This window comes from Gymnoscopelus braueri (assembly GCF_963280865.1).
Source record: "Gymnoscopelus braueri genome assembly, chromosome: 1".
Taxonomy (NCBI): domain Eukaryota; kingdom Metazoa; phylum Chordata; class Actinopteri; order Myctophiformes; family Myctophidae; genus Gymnoscopelus; species Gymnoscopelus braueri.
The window spans coordinates 20,408,448-20,426,109 of NC_137603.1; the positions used below are offsets into that span (position 1 = coordinate 20,408,448).

A 17,662-nucleotide genomic window follows, 5' to 3' on the forward strand; every position below is an offset into this window, starting at 1 on the left:
TCTACCATTAGTTTTGGGATACGACGTATACAAAAGGGTAAACAGCGGAGCCTTGGCGGACGTTCACCCGATTCTGGAAGGTAACGACATAGAACCTCATCTCGGAGCTGTATAGCGGAGTGAGAGGTTCTTTATGGAGCTAATCAACAGCCACACTTGCATTCCTTTCACATTTTAGTTTTTTACTGTTTAAGATAAAAGTGACAGAACCCATAACCTCAGCAGGCATTGACCAAGTTGTACACTGTTGGCATAAAATAGGTTGTAAATGTGTGCTGATGACCAATGTCCGTTCAAATTCCCAAACCACCTTCACAACAAGTGTTGCTTGAGATGCCCTTGAGCAAGGCATTTGCCCCAAGTTCTTTCAGTAGAGCTGCTAGACTCGCTTAGGCAGATGATTGGGGAGCTTTGCTTTACTGATACATGGGCTTCATGGGCCCAGGCCTAGGGGCCCACAGCCCAAAGCTCACACACTGTAAACAGAGGGGCATATAAATTGACAGGGACTAACTAGGCACAGGTGAACTCAAAAGACAATCAACACTGGGATAGGCTGGGGGACCAACAGGACACAGGTGGAGAAAACTAATAATCAAACGGGAAGTGAGACAAGACAGGTAAACCGTAACTAAGCAGACAGGAAGGCACAGAACAAAGCTACAAAATAAAGGTACACATACAAATTTAACAATTACCTAATACAGTAGTCTAATACTGTAAATGAGGCAGTGTCAGGCCCAGGAGCCCATGGACCATCCAGCCCTGACTTTAGACCGGTCATTCATATTGGAACGGTATCTGGGTTGGTTTTCAAAGCAGTATAGCCTAGGCGTAGGCCCCTGCATAGCATTTAGATTTCCCCAGATAAGACGTATCGTAAACAGAGAACTCTGTCTGGTGACTCAAGATTGGGGTTGTAGCCTGTAGGCCTACTGGGCAACTTCCAGCTGAGTACTGTATCTGTCCTGTATGAATGTGGGCAGCCATAGCCATAATCAATGCTCAGTCAAATTTCACTGGTAAAATATAGGCTGGACAAATCACACTTTGAAGCCTTATCTTTCATATAAAAGCACAATGGAAATAGCTACTGGGTAGTTAACTATTTAAACTCAGCAGTCTGTTATGTTGCTGTTACCACTCCACTGGATCAATAAAGATCAATTAGAGATATCCCTGACTGGGCAGAAATTCAGCCTTCCAGGAATACAAATCAATCTCCCTGATCAAACAATGAAGGGAGACACTTACCGTCACCCTTGGAGGCTGCCTCCATCATTGATCTGTATTGATTTGACTAATGTGGTTTCTGTAATGCTGGTGATAGAGCTACACAAGACGCATAACGGCATTATTGTTACAGACCTACAATTGGTTTCCAAGAAGACACTATTATATTGCACTGTTCCTTTAAATAGTCACGCAGCAATCTAACGGTATAGAGAGGAACTGAGTCGATCCCCCGTGGGGACGAACGCGCCGTCATTGGTTAGATGGTTGGTTGTTTATAGTCAACGATTGGTCGTCAGCACGTGCCAATGCTTCTTCTACTGTAGAGTCTGAACAGAGTAATACTTTGTAAACGTATTTGTATCCTGGGTAGAATAATTAAATTTTTGGACACTGTTGTTGTCTCCTCGATGTATATGTTCCATATGTATTCATCAACGCAATTTATATGATCTTTGCTAGCCCTGAAACATGACTGTCATAAGCGTCATGTGAACCATGGCTAGATCTTTGCCAGTGGTGTAACGAGTACTTTTACTTTTGGTCCGTTGAGTATATTTTGATACCAATACTTTTGTACTTATACTGAAGCAAATTTAGAATTCTGGACTTTACTTGTAACAGAGTATTTCTATGCAGTATTGATACTTTTTCGTAAGTAAACATGTTGAGTACTTTTTCCACCACTGTCTTGTCTTTTGCTGTCTGTACTTAGCCCCTACGGAACCTCTCCCTCCGCTATGTAGCTCCGAGATGAGGTTCCTCGTTGTTTCCTGCCGTTTGCGGTCGACATTGTCGCACATTTTCCACTTTACATGTTTCTTACCCCTTTCTGCACATCGTATCCAAAAAGCAAAGCATTTGCGCCACTCTCTCAGATGTTTTAAGTTCTAGCGGATTATAACAGCTTCCAACGAGTTGAAGAAAGTGTTTAATTTGCCTCGGTTTTCATCCGGTTCCATAATATTTTGCATTAGAAGATGCAATTCAACATTTGACCAGTAGGGTAATCAGTAATGTTATCTCTACGGGCGCAACTCTTGCGCAATGTCTTAAAAACATGTAACCGGATGAAAACCGAGGCAAATTAAATACTTTCTTCAACTCGTTGGAAGCTGTTATGTTCCGCTAGAACTTAAAACATCTGAGAGAGTGGCGCAAATGCTTAGCCTTTTGGATACGATGTGCAGAAAGGGGTAAGAAACATGTAAAGTGGAAAATGTGCGACAATGTCGACCGCAAACGGCAGGAAACAACGAGGAACCTCATCTCGGAGCTATACAGCGGAGGTAGAGGTTCCGTCGGAGCTAGTCTGTACTATGCTGCTGTATTAGACTTGGGTTGCCTGACAACGAATTCGCTAGCCAATCATAGCGCGACCGTTCGCATCCTGTCTGTCCGGGCCATGGGATGTAGCCTGAAGCTGACACATTGGAGTGTTGTTGTTGTTTCCTGCGAGCTTTAATATATGGTAAGTAATACAAGCCTGGAGTTTAATTACATGTCTATTACTATGTATGTATATGCGTACGCTTCTACACAGTACACAATGGGCGTAGCGTCGTTTTTGAGCAACAATGCTGAAGCTACGTGTCATTCTAACGGAAGACGCAAAAAACAGTCCAAGAAACTTTGTCATGTAAAGAAAGTTATTAATTATAGTTTTGAATTGTTGATTCTAATGCTGCACTTTAGCGTAATAATTGTTGTACAACCGTTCTAGTGAGCTATTATCGACATATATAGCACACATTGATAGTGACTGGTTGGGTTCCTTACAGAACGATCGGTTTTAGTGCAGATTATTGTTGTCGCATTTCGAAAAAAGGCGACACAATGCAGCAACACAATGCAGCAACATCTGGGGCGGAAACTCACATTTATTAGTCCATTGACGGAAACTCCTGATGCTGTCACCGCTGGATAACAATAAACCTGCATATCCGCTTAATTGTCAGCATGCTCCACTATGATCCTGCCTGATAGAGTAGGACTGGAAAACAATGTATAATGTACTCCAATAGTGTAACTTTCACTGTGTCAGTATGACCTTAAACCTAAACTGTGTTTATCAACGTGAGATGATGAGATCATATTATTGCAGCCTTATGCTTTCAAGGTGCCTGGTATGGAAAGATAAGGTCAGATCATTCACAGGGCCCCTTTCTCTCTATAATGATGTACCAAGCTCTCTCTCCCTCACTGTAAACTGTTGCTTTACTCTGTATGTCTCAGAATGCATTCTCTGAATAAAGCAATTTATTGAATTTTCCCTCCTACACCAAACCTCTTTGCCACGAGGCGTTGTGAGCTTGTAGATCTGCTATTTTCGGCTAATGTTCCCCTCAGAATAAGGATGCTAGGGTTCAAGTGGTTAATGTAAAAAAAAAAAACTTCCTATCACACAAAGATTTGGCAGACCCCCTGTAGTAGCTCTGAGGACCCCCTAGGGCGGGGTCCCCTGTTGAAGATCCCTAATGTACAGGATGCTCATGAGTATTGGTATTAAAATGACGTACACACTTGCCCCATGCCATGGACATAACATAAGTAGCCTACAGGCTACATCATTTGAATGGCTATAGTGAGTGTGTGGTGGGTGAAGTTGCAATCTGTGTTCCCCCCCCCCCCCCCCCCCAAACCAAGAGCGGAGATGAATGAGGACGTGTTCGAGGTCCCAGAGAGGACGGAGTACCGCTACCTGGTCCAGGAGGAAGGAGAGGAGGACGTGCAGTATGTCCACCACAGGCAGAGACACTACATCAGCCCCTTCCTCGTCCTCTCCAGACGCTGCATCTTCCTCATCTGCGTGGGGGTGATGTCTCTGCTCGTTCTGGCGGGTTACCTGGCCTACGTGGCTCAAACGCTGCCCCCGGGTCTGGCCCAGGTAGTCACCGACTGTGGAGAGTACAGAGGACGACATGTGAGTTTACGCTCTTCACACAGTTATCTCACAATACAAGTATCTAAAGATTTGGGGGGAACCTATGCTGGACACGAGTTTTAACTTCTTTTTTTTTTGTCATTAAAGTATTTATTTATTTTTCAACAAATAAACATGACATAACAGACAGAGACCAACAACACAACAGTACAAATACATTTAGAAACGACAACAAAAATAAATAAAACACAACAAAAACAGGCAGTCAAAGCGGACAACACCCCCCCTACACCCCTTTATTATCAGTTGTGAGTATATATCAATTGTGATCTGTTTCAACATATGATCAATGCAGCAAACCCTTTATGTACAAAAAGAAGTAGTCCCATACTAGATGGAACTTCCCTTTTACATTGTTTTTCCTGGCAATCAGATATTCATAAGATGCAGTCTCAGTCATAAGTTGGGTCCACGAGTTTTAACTTTTAACCAGAAATACAGGAAGTTCAGGGCTACAGGAAGTTCTGGCAGGCTGGTGGACAACATTTAACCTTGCACTTCCTTTACTTCTCTTTTAGACATTTTAGGCAATTTGTAGTTATTTTCAGGCTTTATCTCCTCATGTGAGATAGAACTGTGGAATGAGGTTGGAGGCACCTACTATATCCAAAGTTTATATTCCATGAAAAATATTGTTGCTGAAAGTGTACAAGTGACAACATAGTAACTTGAATTTGTAAATATAAACAACAATTTCAACAACACAATATTAACAGCCTCTGATCTTAGAAGCATTTTGAGATTTTGTCTGACTCTTGACTTACTCCAGCATATCATGCAGTGGTGGAAAGTAACTAAGTACATTTACTTAAGTACAATTTTGAGGTATTTGCACTTTACTTGAGTATTTACAATTTCCAATACTTTTACTTCTACTCCACTACATCTCAGAGGCAAATATTGTACTTTTACTCCACTACAATTATTTGAAAACTTTAGTTACTAGTTACTTTGCAGATATAAATTATTACATTATAAATGTAATACATCAACCACTTTAGCCCAATTGTATGTATATTTGAAAATAGCAGATCTATAAGCTCACAACGCGTCGCATCGCGACGCGTTGTAAAAAGTACAAACATTTTAGTACTTTTACTTTAAGTACATTTTGATACCAATACTTTTGTACTTTAACTCAATTACATTTAGAATTCCAGACTTTTTCTTGTAACAGAGTACTTCTACATTGCAGTATTGATACTTTTACTTAAGTAAAACATTTTGAGTACTTTTTCCACCACTGATATCATGTGACCTGTTAGTCCTATATATCTGCTTGTTTGGCATTTCTGTTCAATGACGCTGTCCTCCCTTTCCCAGGTAAATGGCGCTTACTCCTTCAAGGGCATTCGCTACGCGGCGCCTCCCACCGGTGACCGACGCTGGGCCCCGCCAGCTCAGCCGACGTGCAGGACCACCGGCGTCACGGACGCCACCCGCGTCCGCAGCATGTGCCCACAGGTGCGCCCGCTGTCGGGGAAGGTAATGGGTCAGGAGGACTGTCTCTTCGTCAACGTGTGGACGCCCACTCTGAACGCCGGCGCCAAGCTGCCCGTCATGGTCTGGATCCACGGAGGCGGTCTGAGCACGCTGAGCGGGGCCGAGGAGGGCTACTCGCCCACGGAGGAGCTGGCCGCCGAGACGGGAATCGTTTATGTCAGCCTCAACTACAGGCTCAACGCCTTCGGCTTCATGGCGCTGGAGATTCTGAGTAACGGCTCTCCCACGCACACCTCAGGTCAGTCAGTCCTCTGCACTGTTAATGATATAACAGTGGTATTAACCCATTAAGACCGGGAACGCATCTGTGTCATTTTTAGATTTGAGCTCAAAAGCATTACTTTACACTTTGGCTATTCAAAAATAGCAGATATACAAGCTCATAGCACGGCACCGAGTGCCGCGCTATGAGCTTGTAGATCTGCTATTTTTGAAAAATCGTGAAAATGTGTGCAAATCTTTGAATATATACTTTTTTTAAAGGGAACATTTTTAACTAAAATCTTTGCTTCTGGGGGTCCCTGGAACAACATATTTTGAGATGGGGGTCCGCGGCCAAATACATATAATTTTGGGGGTCCTTGACATGAAAAAGATTGAGAACCACTGGTATAGAAACATACGTTTTTCAGAAAACTGTTAGGATTTAGAAGACATTTGTAGAATGGGCCTCAGGTCTTAATGGGTTAATGATATAACAGTGGTATTAACTTCTGTGGAAGTCCAAGTGTATGCAGCTTTTCATTGCAACAAAACCTTTCATGCCCCCCAATAGTAATACTCACACAGGGAGAACTTAAGTAATTATTGTAATCAACTGTGGGTAGAGATGAGCTAGAATGAAAACCTGCCCATACAGGTAGTTACTGTAGACATCCAGGGTCCGTAATTGAATACCACTGATTTTGTTACTTCTTGAGGAGAGTGCTAGTGAGGCACGGTAAAGCCTAATTTAATTACAACACGTTGTTAGCTTGTAGATCAGTTCTTTTTGGTAAGCAACACCGTCATGCAATGGAGTATAAAATGGTTTGCTTTTCTGTGGGTTTAGCTCAGCTCACTGCAGCATATCTTGTTGTGTTTAAAAGGCTTTATTGGTGGCACATGTTACGTTATCATGAGCTGTTTATCCCATCTTCTGAGCTTTAGTTTGAAATATTGATGGTGTTTAGATTTCACTCCTGTTGGCTGTATTATTTTTCTATTAAGATATGAATAGTTAATGTGTATTATAGTGGCTTGGATAACTGGAGGTCATTTGTCTTGCTTGGCAGAGGATTTGGGAAATGGGGTTTCTTTCCTAACCTCTGCATTACATTGACACACACACACACACACACACACACACACACACACACACACACACACACACACACACACACACACACACACACACACACACACACACACACACACACACACACACACACTAGGGATGGCCAAATGGAGACATTGTATTAACCGGTTACCGTTAGGCCTTACCGATTAATTAATCGATAACCGTTAAGATTTTTTATTTTTTTTTAGGGCCAAAATACATTTTATTTCAAAGGGCCATGTCTACACAGTTTGTTTTGTGTCTCCAGCAGAGTTTCTAGTGTCTCTATCTCTCTCTGGAAGAGGTTGCACATGAACTCTGCAGCCGCACTGAGGCGCTCCAACACAAACAATACCAATACAAAGACAAGGAAGAAGAAGAATAAAGTGGAAGTTACGTGTGGTTGCAGGTGTAGACTTGGCCCTACTAACGACTAACGATTAATCGTTAGTCGTTAGTATTAATCGGTGGCCGATTTCTTAACGGTTAAGGGTTACCGGTTGGCCATCCCTAACACACACACACACACACACACACACACACACACACACACACACACACACACACACACACACACACACACACACACACACACACACACACACACACACACTAAATGGCATGTGTTTGAAAGTTGAGCATTAAATGTTGCATGTAGCATACAGATCCCCCTGTAACCGTGATATGACATTAATCATGAAATCTGATCCTTGCATGGCACAATGGCTCATGAAACCAATGTTTTCTCTCTGTACACCCCCCCCCTCCCTCTCTCTCTCTCTCTGTCTGTCTGTCTCTGTCTCTCACTCACTCACTCACTCACTCACTCACTCACTCACTCACTCACTCACTCACTCACTCACTCACTCACTCATAGGGCTGTCACGATTACAAATTTAAGTTGACGATTATTTGTCACTCAAATAATTGTGATTAACGATTTGATTGTGTTTGATATCAAACATTGGAACATATGAAGCCTTTTAGGCTTCGTAATAAAAATGTGCACAGGGCAGATATGACAAATAACTTAAACATATAAAGAAATGATTGACATTATAATTACATGTAAAAACAAAAAGCAGAAATAGATGATCTACAAGCAACGTGTCACGAAGTGAAAGCTTGTAGATCAGCTATTTCTGCTTTTTTTTTTGTAGATCTTGTTTTGTTTTTTTGTAGAAGCTTGTAGATCTGCTATTTCTGCTTTTTTCTTGATATTTGAAAATGTGTGAAAATGTTTCAACATGGAACAATTATGCAAACATTATTGCGATTATCTCAAATAATTGCGATTAGACAATTATGTAATAATTTGTGACAGTACAGTACTCACTCACTCACTCACTCACTCACTCACTCACTCACTCACTCACTCACTCACTCACTCACTCACTAACACGCACATGCCCGCACATTTTTTTTTATATTTCTGAGTGTGTGGCCTCTTCCCATGTGCCCTCCCTTTTCAAATGAGTTAAATTAGGTTTGAGCTTTTCTGGAACGCTGCAGTAGCTGGTTTTGTTTCTGATGGAGAAAATGGGCCATTGGGAAGAACGAGGCCATATGAGGGGTTGTCGTTTGGTAATTGTGTGTGTAATGTCGCTGCTCGCTGCCTCTCCCCAGGGAACTACGGCTTCATGGACCAGATAGCGGCTTTGCAGTGGGTCCAGAGAAACATCCACGTGTTTGGAGGTGACCCTGCAAAGGTCACCATCTTTGGACAAAGTTCAGGTATACGAAATTAGATAGAGATGGAAAAAACAGTGTAGAGAGTGAGGAGATGACATGGGTGGATTTGAACCCATGACCTCATGTTTGGGGATCATTTCTGTTTAAAGATGGAGTGCCATGATATTTTTCAACCCTAAAACCTGATCATAAGGTATTATTATTATGTAAGGATTTTTTTTTCAACCAAAAAAAAGTGTACAGTAAGTGTTAAAATGTTGTTTTTATGTAGACACACCCACCAGTGCATTAAGTATACCTGGTTCTCACCTTAGCACCTCCTCCACCACCTTAGCACCACCCACCTGTCCTAGTCCCTCCTCCTCCTCATGCCCACACCTGTTGTATTATGATAATGAGGGGGAGGGTGTGGGCTTTGTGATGTCACTAAAGCGCTGTTTCTCTATTGGCACGTTTGACCCTCAAGGTGTCAGCCTCCAGGAAGAAACTCCAAATAGTCATAGAAGACATAAAACACCATAAAAACACCACCGGGGGGCTTAATGAAGTTCTATCAACCTCATAGACACATGAAAAACAGAAAAAGTGAAAAAACATGGCACCACCTCTTTAAGAGTGACTTGAAGCCCTTTGGAGTTCTTCTTCAATGAAGGTACAATAACGTTTCTACTGTTACTAGCACAAATAAACTAGAAATGATTTGCAGGAATAGTAAAAATGTCCTCGCCACTAAGTACCATATAACTGAGATGTTTGTGAGCAATTCATTCTGTGACGAGACTTTTTAATGCATTTACATTGAAATTCGGCATTCAACTTCATTCCATCTCGTTGCCAAAAGGTATCGCCGGCTTTTAAAAGTACATGCATTGCTTATCCTAGTGTTTCTTTTAATGTTGTTGCATTTTAGCCAGGACAAATTTTATCTGATGGTGCTGGGCATTTACCACAGTGAACATAAACACCCTCTAGTGGATAGAAATTACATTGCCCTTTAAAGGCCTATTTACACAGAGAAGTGTGGATCACGGATCACCTGTCAAACTGCAATGGTTGGCCAATGAAGGACATGGGGGCAGGACTTTAGTCAAATAAATATCAAGCCATTATTGATTAGTTTGGTTGGTTCTGCTGCTGCAATAAGCACATTTGGGTGAATAGAACATTAATTGGTTTGATCTCATCATTCGGAAGTGATTCTGCTGGGGGGCCTTCACCAGTAGTGATATGTTACATTCATGCCAATTAAGCATGTAGTAGAATGTATCAATATACATGTCACTGGTGTACAAATTGGTATAATAATCTGCGTAAAAGACCATGTAGATTCTAGTAGGCTACTGTCCGGTTCCTGTGTCATTCAGAAATTACAAACAAGACGTCATACTGCGTATTGAGAAATAGAATTTAGGTCATTTCATTATTTCATAAAAAAAAAGTTATCCTGATCTGAGTGAAAAATAAGTACAGAATGGAAAGTTTTACTTTGGTCAGCTGGCAACCAACCAACCAACCGGCTGGCATCTACTTTTTTCATTGCGGGTGGTCGTAAATCACCTCTCTCCCCCTCCATCTCCCCTGGGCGATGCAAACTAGTGTATTCTGTGCTCCTAGCTATTCCCTGTGAGAACAGGATCTAACGGTAAAAAACTGAATAATACATTGGGACATCCTTGCCACCAGCAGGCACAGGTGGTCATTTCTGTTCATCAGAGAAGCTTGGTTTTAATATTTAACCCGTCCGTGATAGGTGGGACGTCTGTATGGGCCCTGATGATGTCGCCCCTGGCAAAGGGTCTGTTCCGTGCCGCAGTGGACATGAGCGGCGCATATGTGTACAACGCGTCACTGAAGCAGGCGGAGTCAGACAACCTGGTGTTCTTGGAGAAGACGGGCTGCAAAGACCTGGCCTGCCTCAGAGGGCTCTCCATCAAACAGATTCTACAGGCAGGACACACACACACACACACACACACGCGCACGCGCACGCACGCGCGCGCGCGCGCGCACACACACACACACACACACACACACACACACACATACACATACACATACACATACACACACAGAGAGAGAGAGCAAAATCATGTCATGTGTTCATCCTATATTAATATTGGTTAATGGGAGGGGCCAGCTGACGGACCTATGACTCAGACATAACCATAAACAAACCCGATACGCCCATATAGGCAGGGGTGCACATAACTTTTTTGGTCTAGTCCTCAGAAGAGCACCTGGAGTTGTTACTTGGTGCGCGCCAAATAAATGGTAAGGTCTGTTGCAACGGGGGGGGGGGGGGGATGCTGGAGAAATGATGTCAATGTTGTAGCGCCCTGCTTCTATATTCCGTCGTTTTTCGCAGTTTTTTTTTTCTTCACGCCGTTTGGTGCCCTGCGCTGCTTTTATCCGCCAGATTGGGATGTTCACGGCATATTTTGCTGCTGCCTGCGTGCAGCGTGCTGCACGTCGCAGAGTGTCTGTGTCAGGATGCGAGGCAACACTGAGTGTGGCTTCAGGAAGTACATTCCTAGCCTCGATCTCCAGGCTTTTATTTTTGCTAAAAAAAAAATGCTTGGAAATTCCTGTCCCAGCTGTTGGTACGCAAAAGCGCCTCGCGTCGTCTGATGTGCCGCACATTATTTATTTTGGGTGCGCGTGCGCACCTGCGCACCAGTTATGTGCACCCCTGCATATAGGCATATATGGCGTGCGCACCTGCGCACCAGTTATGTGCACCCCTGCATATAGGCATATATGGCCGAGTCATTTGGAGATCCAACCGATTTGTATGTCCATTGTACATACTGTATGGGCATACCAATATATGGGCATACACTGATGACATCAGGGATCTCCATATATGGGCACAAAAGGGACAGAGACAGATGGGTACAACAGGTATCTGACAAGGCCCCCCTCACTATGACTTAGACATATTGGTGGGATCGACGGTGCGACGTAGGTGTGAGGGTTCTACCTAAACCTCTAGTTTAACAAACGTAGCCAAATGGACCAACCCTTGCGAGTCCCATTTTGTTACATGTGTACACTATCAGAATGATTTTACTGGGCACAAGCCACCATTATTAGTGTCACTATCGAGAGAGCAATCCGTTAACAAGGGGGTTTTCATTGCCCTCCATGCTCTTTCCTCAGGCCATCCCATGGAAGGAGTATCCGTCGTGGGCGGCGGAGGATCTGGATGATCTCCCCACTAAAGGGAGGTTCAACGGCCCCGTGGCGGTGGTGGACGGACATGTGCTCAGCGCCCCGCCCTTTGAGACGTGGGAGACTGCAGGGGGAAACTTCAGCGACGTGCCGTTCGTCATAGGCACCACATGGCAGGAGATGAGGTGACTGCTCTGGCCATGCATGTCGAAATGTAGTCCCAAAAGGTTTCACCTCATAATTGTGTATTATTGCAAACCCCAACAGTTGATCTGCGTTTCCTTTGTAGCCCCCCGTATGAGAACATCTCCACGTGGACATGGGAGGATTACCGGTGGTTTGTGACAGGTGAGATACTCTATGGACAACATTCTGACCTCTTAAGATTGAAAGTGTTGTAATGATGCTGACACCAGAGCCGCTGCACAGGTGAACTGCACCATGCCAATGTTGCCATGCGCACAATAATATACAGCGGGTGCAATAATTATACCTGGGCCCCCAATTAATTATTATGAGTAGGGGGACCCACAACAATTCCTACACCCATGCCCCTTGTGGAAGACTTGCGTACCACTGGCAAAATTACTTTGAGTTATACATTTTCTTCCTAATTTTACATAACACACACACATAGGGCCGAGAGGGTGATATCTGTTTACCCCAAGGGCTGATATGATTGTAGCTGACATCGCCGCCATGTTTGCTGCATTGATCAAATGCTGTTTCCGCCTTGTCTTTGTGACTAAATAAGGTAGTGTTATGTGATGAATTAATTATCACATACAATTACATTACATCAACATAGATACTTATTGTATTGTATTTATATTTCCCCTTCTCTGTGTGCTGTGTCCTACTCAGACAAACTAAGGCCCTTTGGTGAGGACCTCCCTGAGCAGGCTTTGGAGCTGTACCCCAGCTCTGCTCCTTGTCCCACCATAGACCGCTGTCCTGAGAGGATGTACAGCACCATGGTGTCAGACATGAGGTGGACCTGTCCCATCAATGACCTGGCGAGGAGGGCTGCAGGTACGCTTGCATACATATAACACTGATTTAAGACCATAGTTCTCAAAAGGTGTACCATGATGAGACAAGTGCAAGTGTGCCTTGGAATTTTGTGACAACCACGCATTATTATTGTAATAAACAGTATACAAAAAGCTTTACATTATTTTTTTATTTACTATATCAGTACTTTGTGCACACTCGTTTCTATTTTGGCCATGTCATTATAGTAAAACATGTTAACACATTGAATGCCAAAAACGGTCCGGACCGTTTTTGAGGGTCCAAACGAGAAGTGCCGAAAACGGTCCGGACGGTTTTTGACCCAATTCTATTTTTATACATGTGGGCCACGTGGGGCGCTAAAACGAAACTTTGACATCACCCAAGGAGTTTCTGAGAAGAAGAGGCTGGATGAGGCTCCATGTCAAAAATCCTTCCGGTCGGCGTTTTCAATGTTATCTCCTTGACTAAAAGCTTAATATCTCCATTTCTTTTTAATGTGGTGGAAACGAGCCGTTTCCGATCGGCGATCACGCTGCAATGGAGGATCGCGTTGGAAATATTATTGTTCCAGGCGTTAGTCGGGACCCTCCGCCGTCTCGCACGCACGCTTTGTTTACATGCACTTCCGCGTCGGGGCTTCTGCAGCACGAAACGTATAACGCAAGTGGATGGAAGAAATGCAGGCACTCAACGTATAATATTTTAATAAACCTCTGGCACCCAATGTGTTAAATAAAAAATTAATATATATTAATTATTTTCTATTTTATTTACAGTTTCAAAAGTAGGAAAAAAAGCCCATTTACAAGCTCACAATGCATTGCGATACTATACAGGTGTCTTGAGATTCTGACTTGCCCATTGGTGTGCATTCAGCATACTTTTCTTTTTTAAACAACCATTGAAAAAAACATTTGAAATGGATTCAGATTACATGTCTGGGGTTTTCTTTTTTTAAAGCTACATACAGAATGTATCTCACTCATTCATAAATATTGAAGTCATACATATAATTTGAACTGAAGGCAGCCAGACCTACACAGCGTAAGATTGGCATTTCAGGAATGCTAGCAGTTCTTCTGCAGGAAGTGCAGTAGTTGAAAGAAAGGAGGTGTCATTTGCAGTAATTGCTGAATTGTTTTGCTGACTTTTTTGTCCACAGATCTGTACATTTTATGTGTTGGCAGAAATACTGTACCTTAAAAATTCTATGGGCTGTGAAATTATCTTTAGGGGAGTGTCTGGCTTTAACCGAGTCTTTGTGTGAAAAGATAACAGAGGATAAGTGTCCTTTACAGTTTTTACATTTAGCACTGACAACTGAAATTAAATACCCAGTCAGATATTGTAAATCATGATTAATTATGGTACACAGTAAAGTTCTCAGTGTTGTTCCAAGAGCGTAAAATGGATCTGTGTACATTCTAGAGATATACTGTACAATAGTTACCATGGCTTTTCTTAACCAATTACTCACTCCTGGCCTATTGTCATTACATCACATATTTTTGCTAGTTTGTTAGCCTTATTGTGCAGCTTTGCCTGCTGTCCTTTGCTGTTTATGATACTGACATAGAAATTGAGCAAAATGTCATTAAACCACACCTTTAATGCTGGTTGATTTAAAACTACGCCTTTTTCCGGACACCAATCAAATCAAAGCATTTGAAGGCCCATAATGGCCCATAATTCTGTTGTGGATTTCACCTTGGCCAACAGTTTGTAGCCTAATAGGGTTTTCTTAGCCATGGAGTGATATAGATGGCATGTTTATTATATCACATGCTATAAGGAAGCACGTTAGATATGCTAGATAATAAAACATAAGGATTTGAAGTGAATGCTGGGGATCTTGGGATTTTGTTGTATTATACCACACCTACCAACCTGCGATTTGACACGCTTGTTTTATAATTCAGTGTTTATAACTCATGTATTAATAAATCCATCTCTGTTCCCAGCGGCCTTGCACAGTCCTGTGTATCGGTACGTGGTGACACACACTCCGTCCGGCCCAGTCAACACATCGGCTGCTGACGGCGTCTTGGGCTTCCCTAGCCGTTTCTCCTTCCACGCGCTGGATGCGGTGACCTTCTTCGGCAAGCTAGAGTCCGTACTGAAGAAGCCCCTCTCTGTGGAGGACAAGGCCTTCCAGCAGCTGCTCACACAACAACTTGTCCACTTCGCCAAAGAGGGTAAGACACAAACAGGCTGATTACCCTCTGTGTGTGTGTGTGTGTGTGTGTGTGTGTGTGTGTGTGTGTGTGTGTGTGTGTGTGTGTGTGTGTGTGTGTGTGTGTGTGTGTGTGTGTGTGTGTGTGTGTGTGTGTGTGTGTGTGTGTGTGTGTGTGTGTGTGTGTTTAATTAACACCTTTTACTCTTTCTTCCAGGTAAGATGATGGACAAGTGGTCAGAGTACCCTACAGCCATTGCCCTGTTGTCCCACGACCTGTCTGTAGTCCACAACGACTCTGCTTTCCACTGCCATTTGTGGCGGGACAGGGGTTTCTACCCCTACGCCGTAATCAACTGACCCCACATGACTCCACACCCAATCTTCTGGCCCATTTGGTCACCCAGTCCTCTTCCCCGGGGTGTCATTTTGACCATTATCATTAACCACTAGTCTTAACTGCTCTGTTGCATTGAGGTATAGCACCCCATAGAACCTAATGAGCCCATGTTCGTGGCCATTTTATGCCAGGACCAGTATTTATTGAAGTAGAATAAAGAGCAGCGTATGAAGAAGGCTGAAAGTGAATGTGAAGTGTGAGCATGGTTGTGATGTGAGGATGTTTTTTTTTCCCGGCTGCAGTGTCTATGCAGAGTGAATGTGGTTTGTGTGTTCGTGGAATAAAGTAGGTTGATTTGTGTAAGTCGGTAAGTAAGTTTATATTTTTATAGTTTGACCCCATTTTAAAGTCAAACAATTCTTGTGACCCCAGGATTTAAAGCACAAAGTATGTATGTTTACTTTTCTTTTCTCAAAGTCAGGTGGTCTGACTTAATGTACCACTTAACACATTGATTGCCTAGATCAAGTTAACTCGTTTTTCAAATCCATCACTTGATTGTCTAGATCGAGTTAACTCGTTTAAAAAAAAGAATAAAAAAGAATTTGACCCAAAGACCAAGGAGATATGATTTTTTGAAGATCTAGACTCCTATCCACTTCCTTGTTAACTTAAAACTTAAAAATTCTGTATCTCAGCTCCTGAGTACTTTTTTTTTTTCAATGAAAAATCTCTGGCATAAAACTGCAAAAAATCTGAAATAATTCTGGCAGTGAATGTGTTAAGCCCCAAGGTTGTGACACATTGTTAATGGGCAAACTTTTTTTTAAATGTTTGCCTATAATGACACGCCCAAAATTGGGACACCAGGGTTAAAGTGTTTAACAGTATTGACTTGAAGTACAATGACATTACTTATAACACAGCCAAAAAAAATGAAAAAATATATATGTATATTTTATGAATTTTATTTTAGCCACTAAAAATACATTTCTTCCATTGGACTGTCAAAATGTTATGTTTTTTCACAATATTGTTTGTGTATTTTTATACGAGATGTATTTTTCCCACTGTATGGGATACAGCCACAGGTTATCGTAGCAAAGTTTTTTATCGAGACATTGTTTAGTACATGGGGTTCCTAACTCCAAAATGGGGGAAAACTTTATAAGTGAAAAAGTAAGGATTTATGATTTTGTCATGTTGTGTTACCTTAAATGCATCCAAGTACGTTTTAAAGGGAAGGTATTGCCACAGGATGTGTATTCCATGAAGTACTGCTGATTGCACCAAGTCATTTAACAAACATGCACTCCTGACACTGATATTAAGTGCACTCTCTGTGATGTGAAGGGATTTTTTTTTATGCATTTGTTTTATTTTCTGATGATACTCTCTTTTACTCTGGTGGAATCTCTTATCATGCAATGATCAAATGAATTGTTATAATTTGCTTTGAATATCTTCAGTAAATGATCATGAAGGGAATGAATGTTTCCTAATTTGTCTATTCATTCACTGCTCATTGTTTGAAATGTCCAAAAGCAGTCAGTCCTCCCATTCAACTTCAAGATCAAAAGCCACACGGGCCAGCAGATGGAGTCAGAATCACACTTAAATGGGGTACCGTGATGATTCTGTTCCTTTGTAGACGATCTATCTAATAATCAGAAACTTACATCTAGGGTATATATGGTCTTCAGTCTACGATCCCATCGCCTGGAGTGGCGATATAGCGTCGTGATTGGCTGTTTTGATGTTGTCAGGCAACCGCTGGTTTTCTAAACGAGTTTGCATTAACTAGTTTTTAGCAAATATTATCCTCCATATACATAATGAAAAATGAGGATATACAGGTACGCTAGGTTTGTGTTCCAGTTCATAAAATGGCACCAAACAAACTACCTCTGTTATTGTAAACATTGCCTTGGATTCCTTTCTTTGGACGGGGGTGTTAACGTGTAGACCCACGCCATTTATTTGATCATCAAAGCATTGCCGTTGGATGATTTTTTTCTTTGCAGTTTAATCATGTAAATGCTGCAGCCTGTCAGTCAGTCACACGACAGTCGCCTGTCACGATGACCGTCATGGATGAACTTCAACCTGGTGTTTGCACTTTCTCCCTTTTTGGTCCGGTACATCTATATAAACGTTCAAATTTCAAATATAAAGTGCTTACCCCATGGCCACGGATGTTACAATTATGTACGGGCCCTCAGAAGAACCCGTATCTTCAGTATTGTTCAATAAAAAGCATTTTAATCCGAT

General features: G+C 42.3%; 1 protein-coding gene across 1 annotated transcript; it reads left to right on the plus strand.

Moving 5' to 3' along the window:
• Nucleotides 1-2,631: 2,631 nt before the first annotated feature.
• LOC308091826 (para-nitrobenzyl esterase) lies at nt 2,632-16,892 on the plus strand. Its single transcript, XM_080437557.1, has 10 exons — nt 2,632-2,704; nt 3,880-4,156; nt 5,501-5,918; nt 8,625-8,732; nt 10,441-10,637; nt 11,850-12,046; nt 12,151-12,209; nt 12,726-12,893; nt 14,840-15,073; nt 15,269-16,892. The coding sequence occupies exons 2-10, from the start codon at nt 3,887-3,889 to the stop codon at nt 15,409-15,411; spliced, it is 1,794 nt and encodes a 597-aa protein (XP_080293683.1). The 5' UTR covers nt 2,632-2,704; nt 3,880-3,886; the 3' UTR covers nt 15,412-16,892.
• The last annotated feature ends 770 nt before the right edge of the window (nt 16,893-17,662 follow it).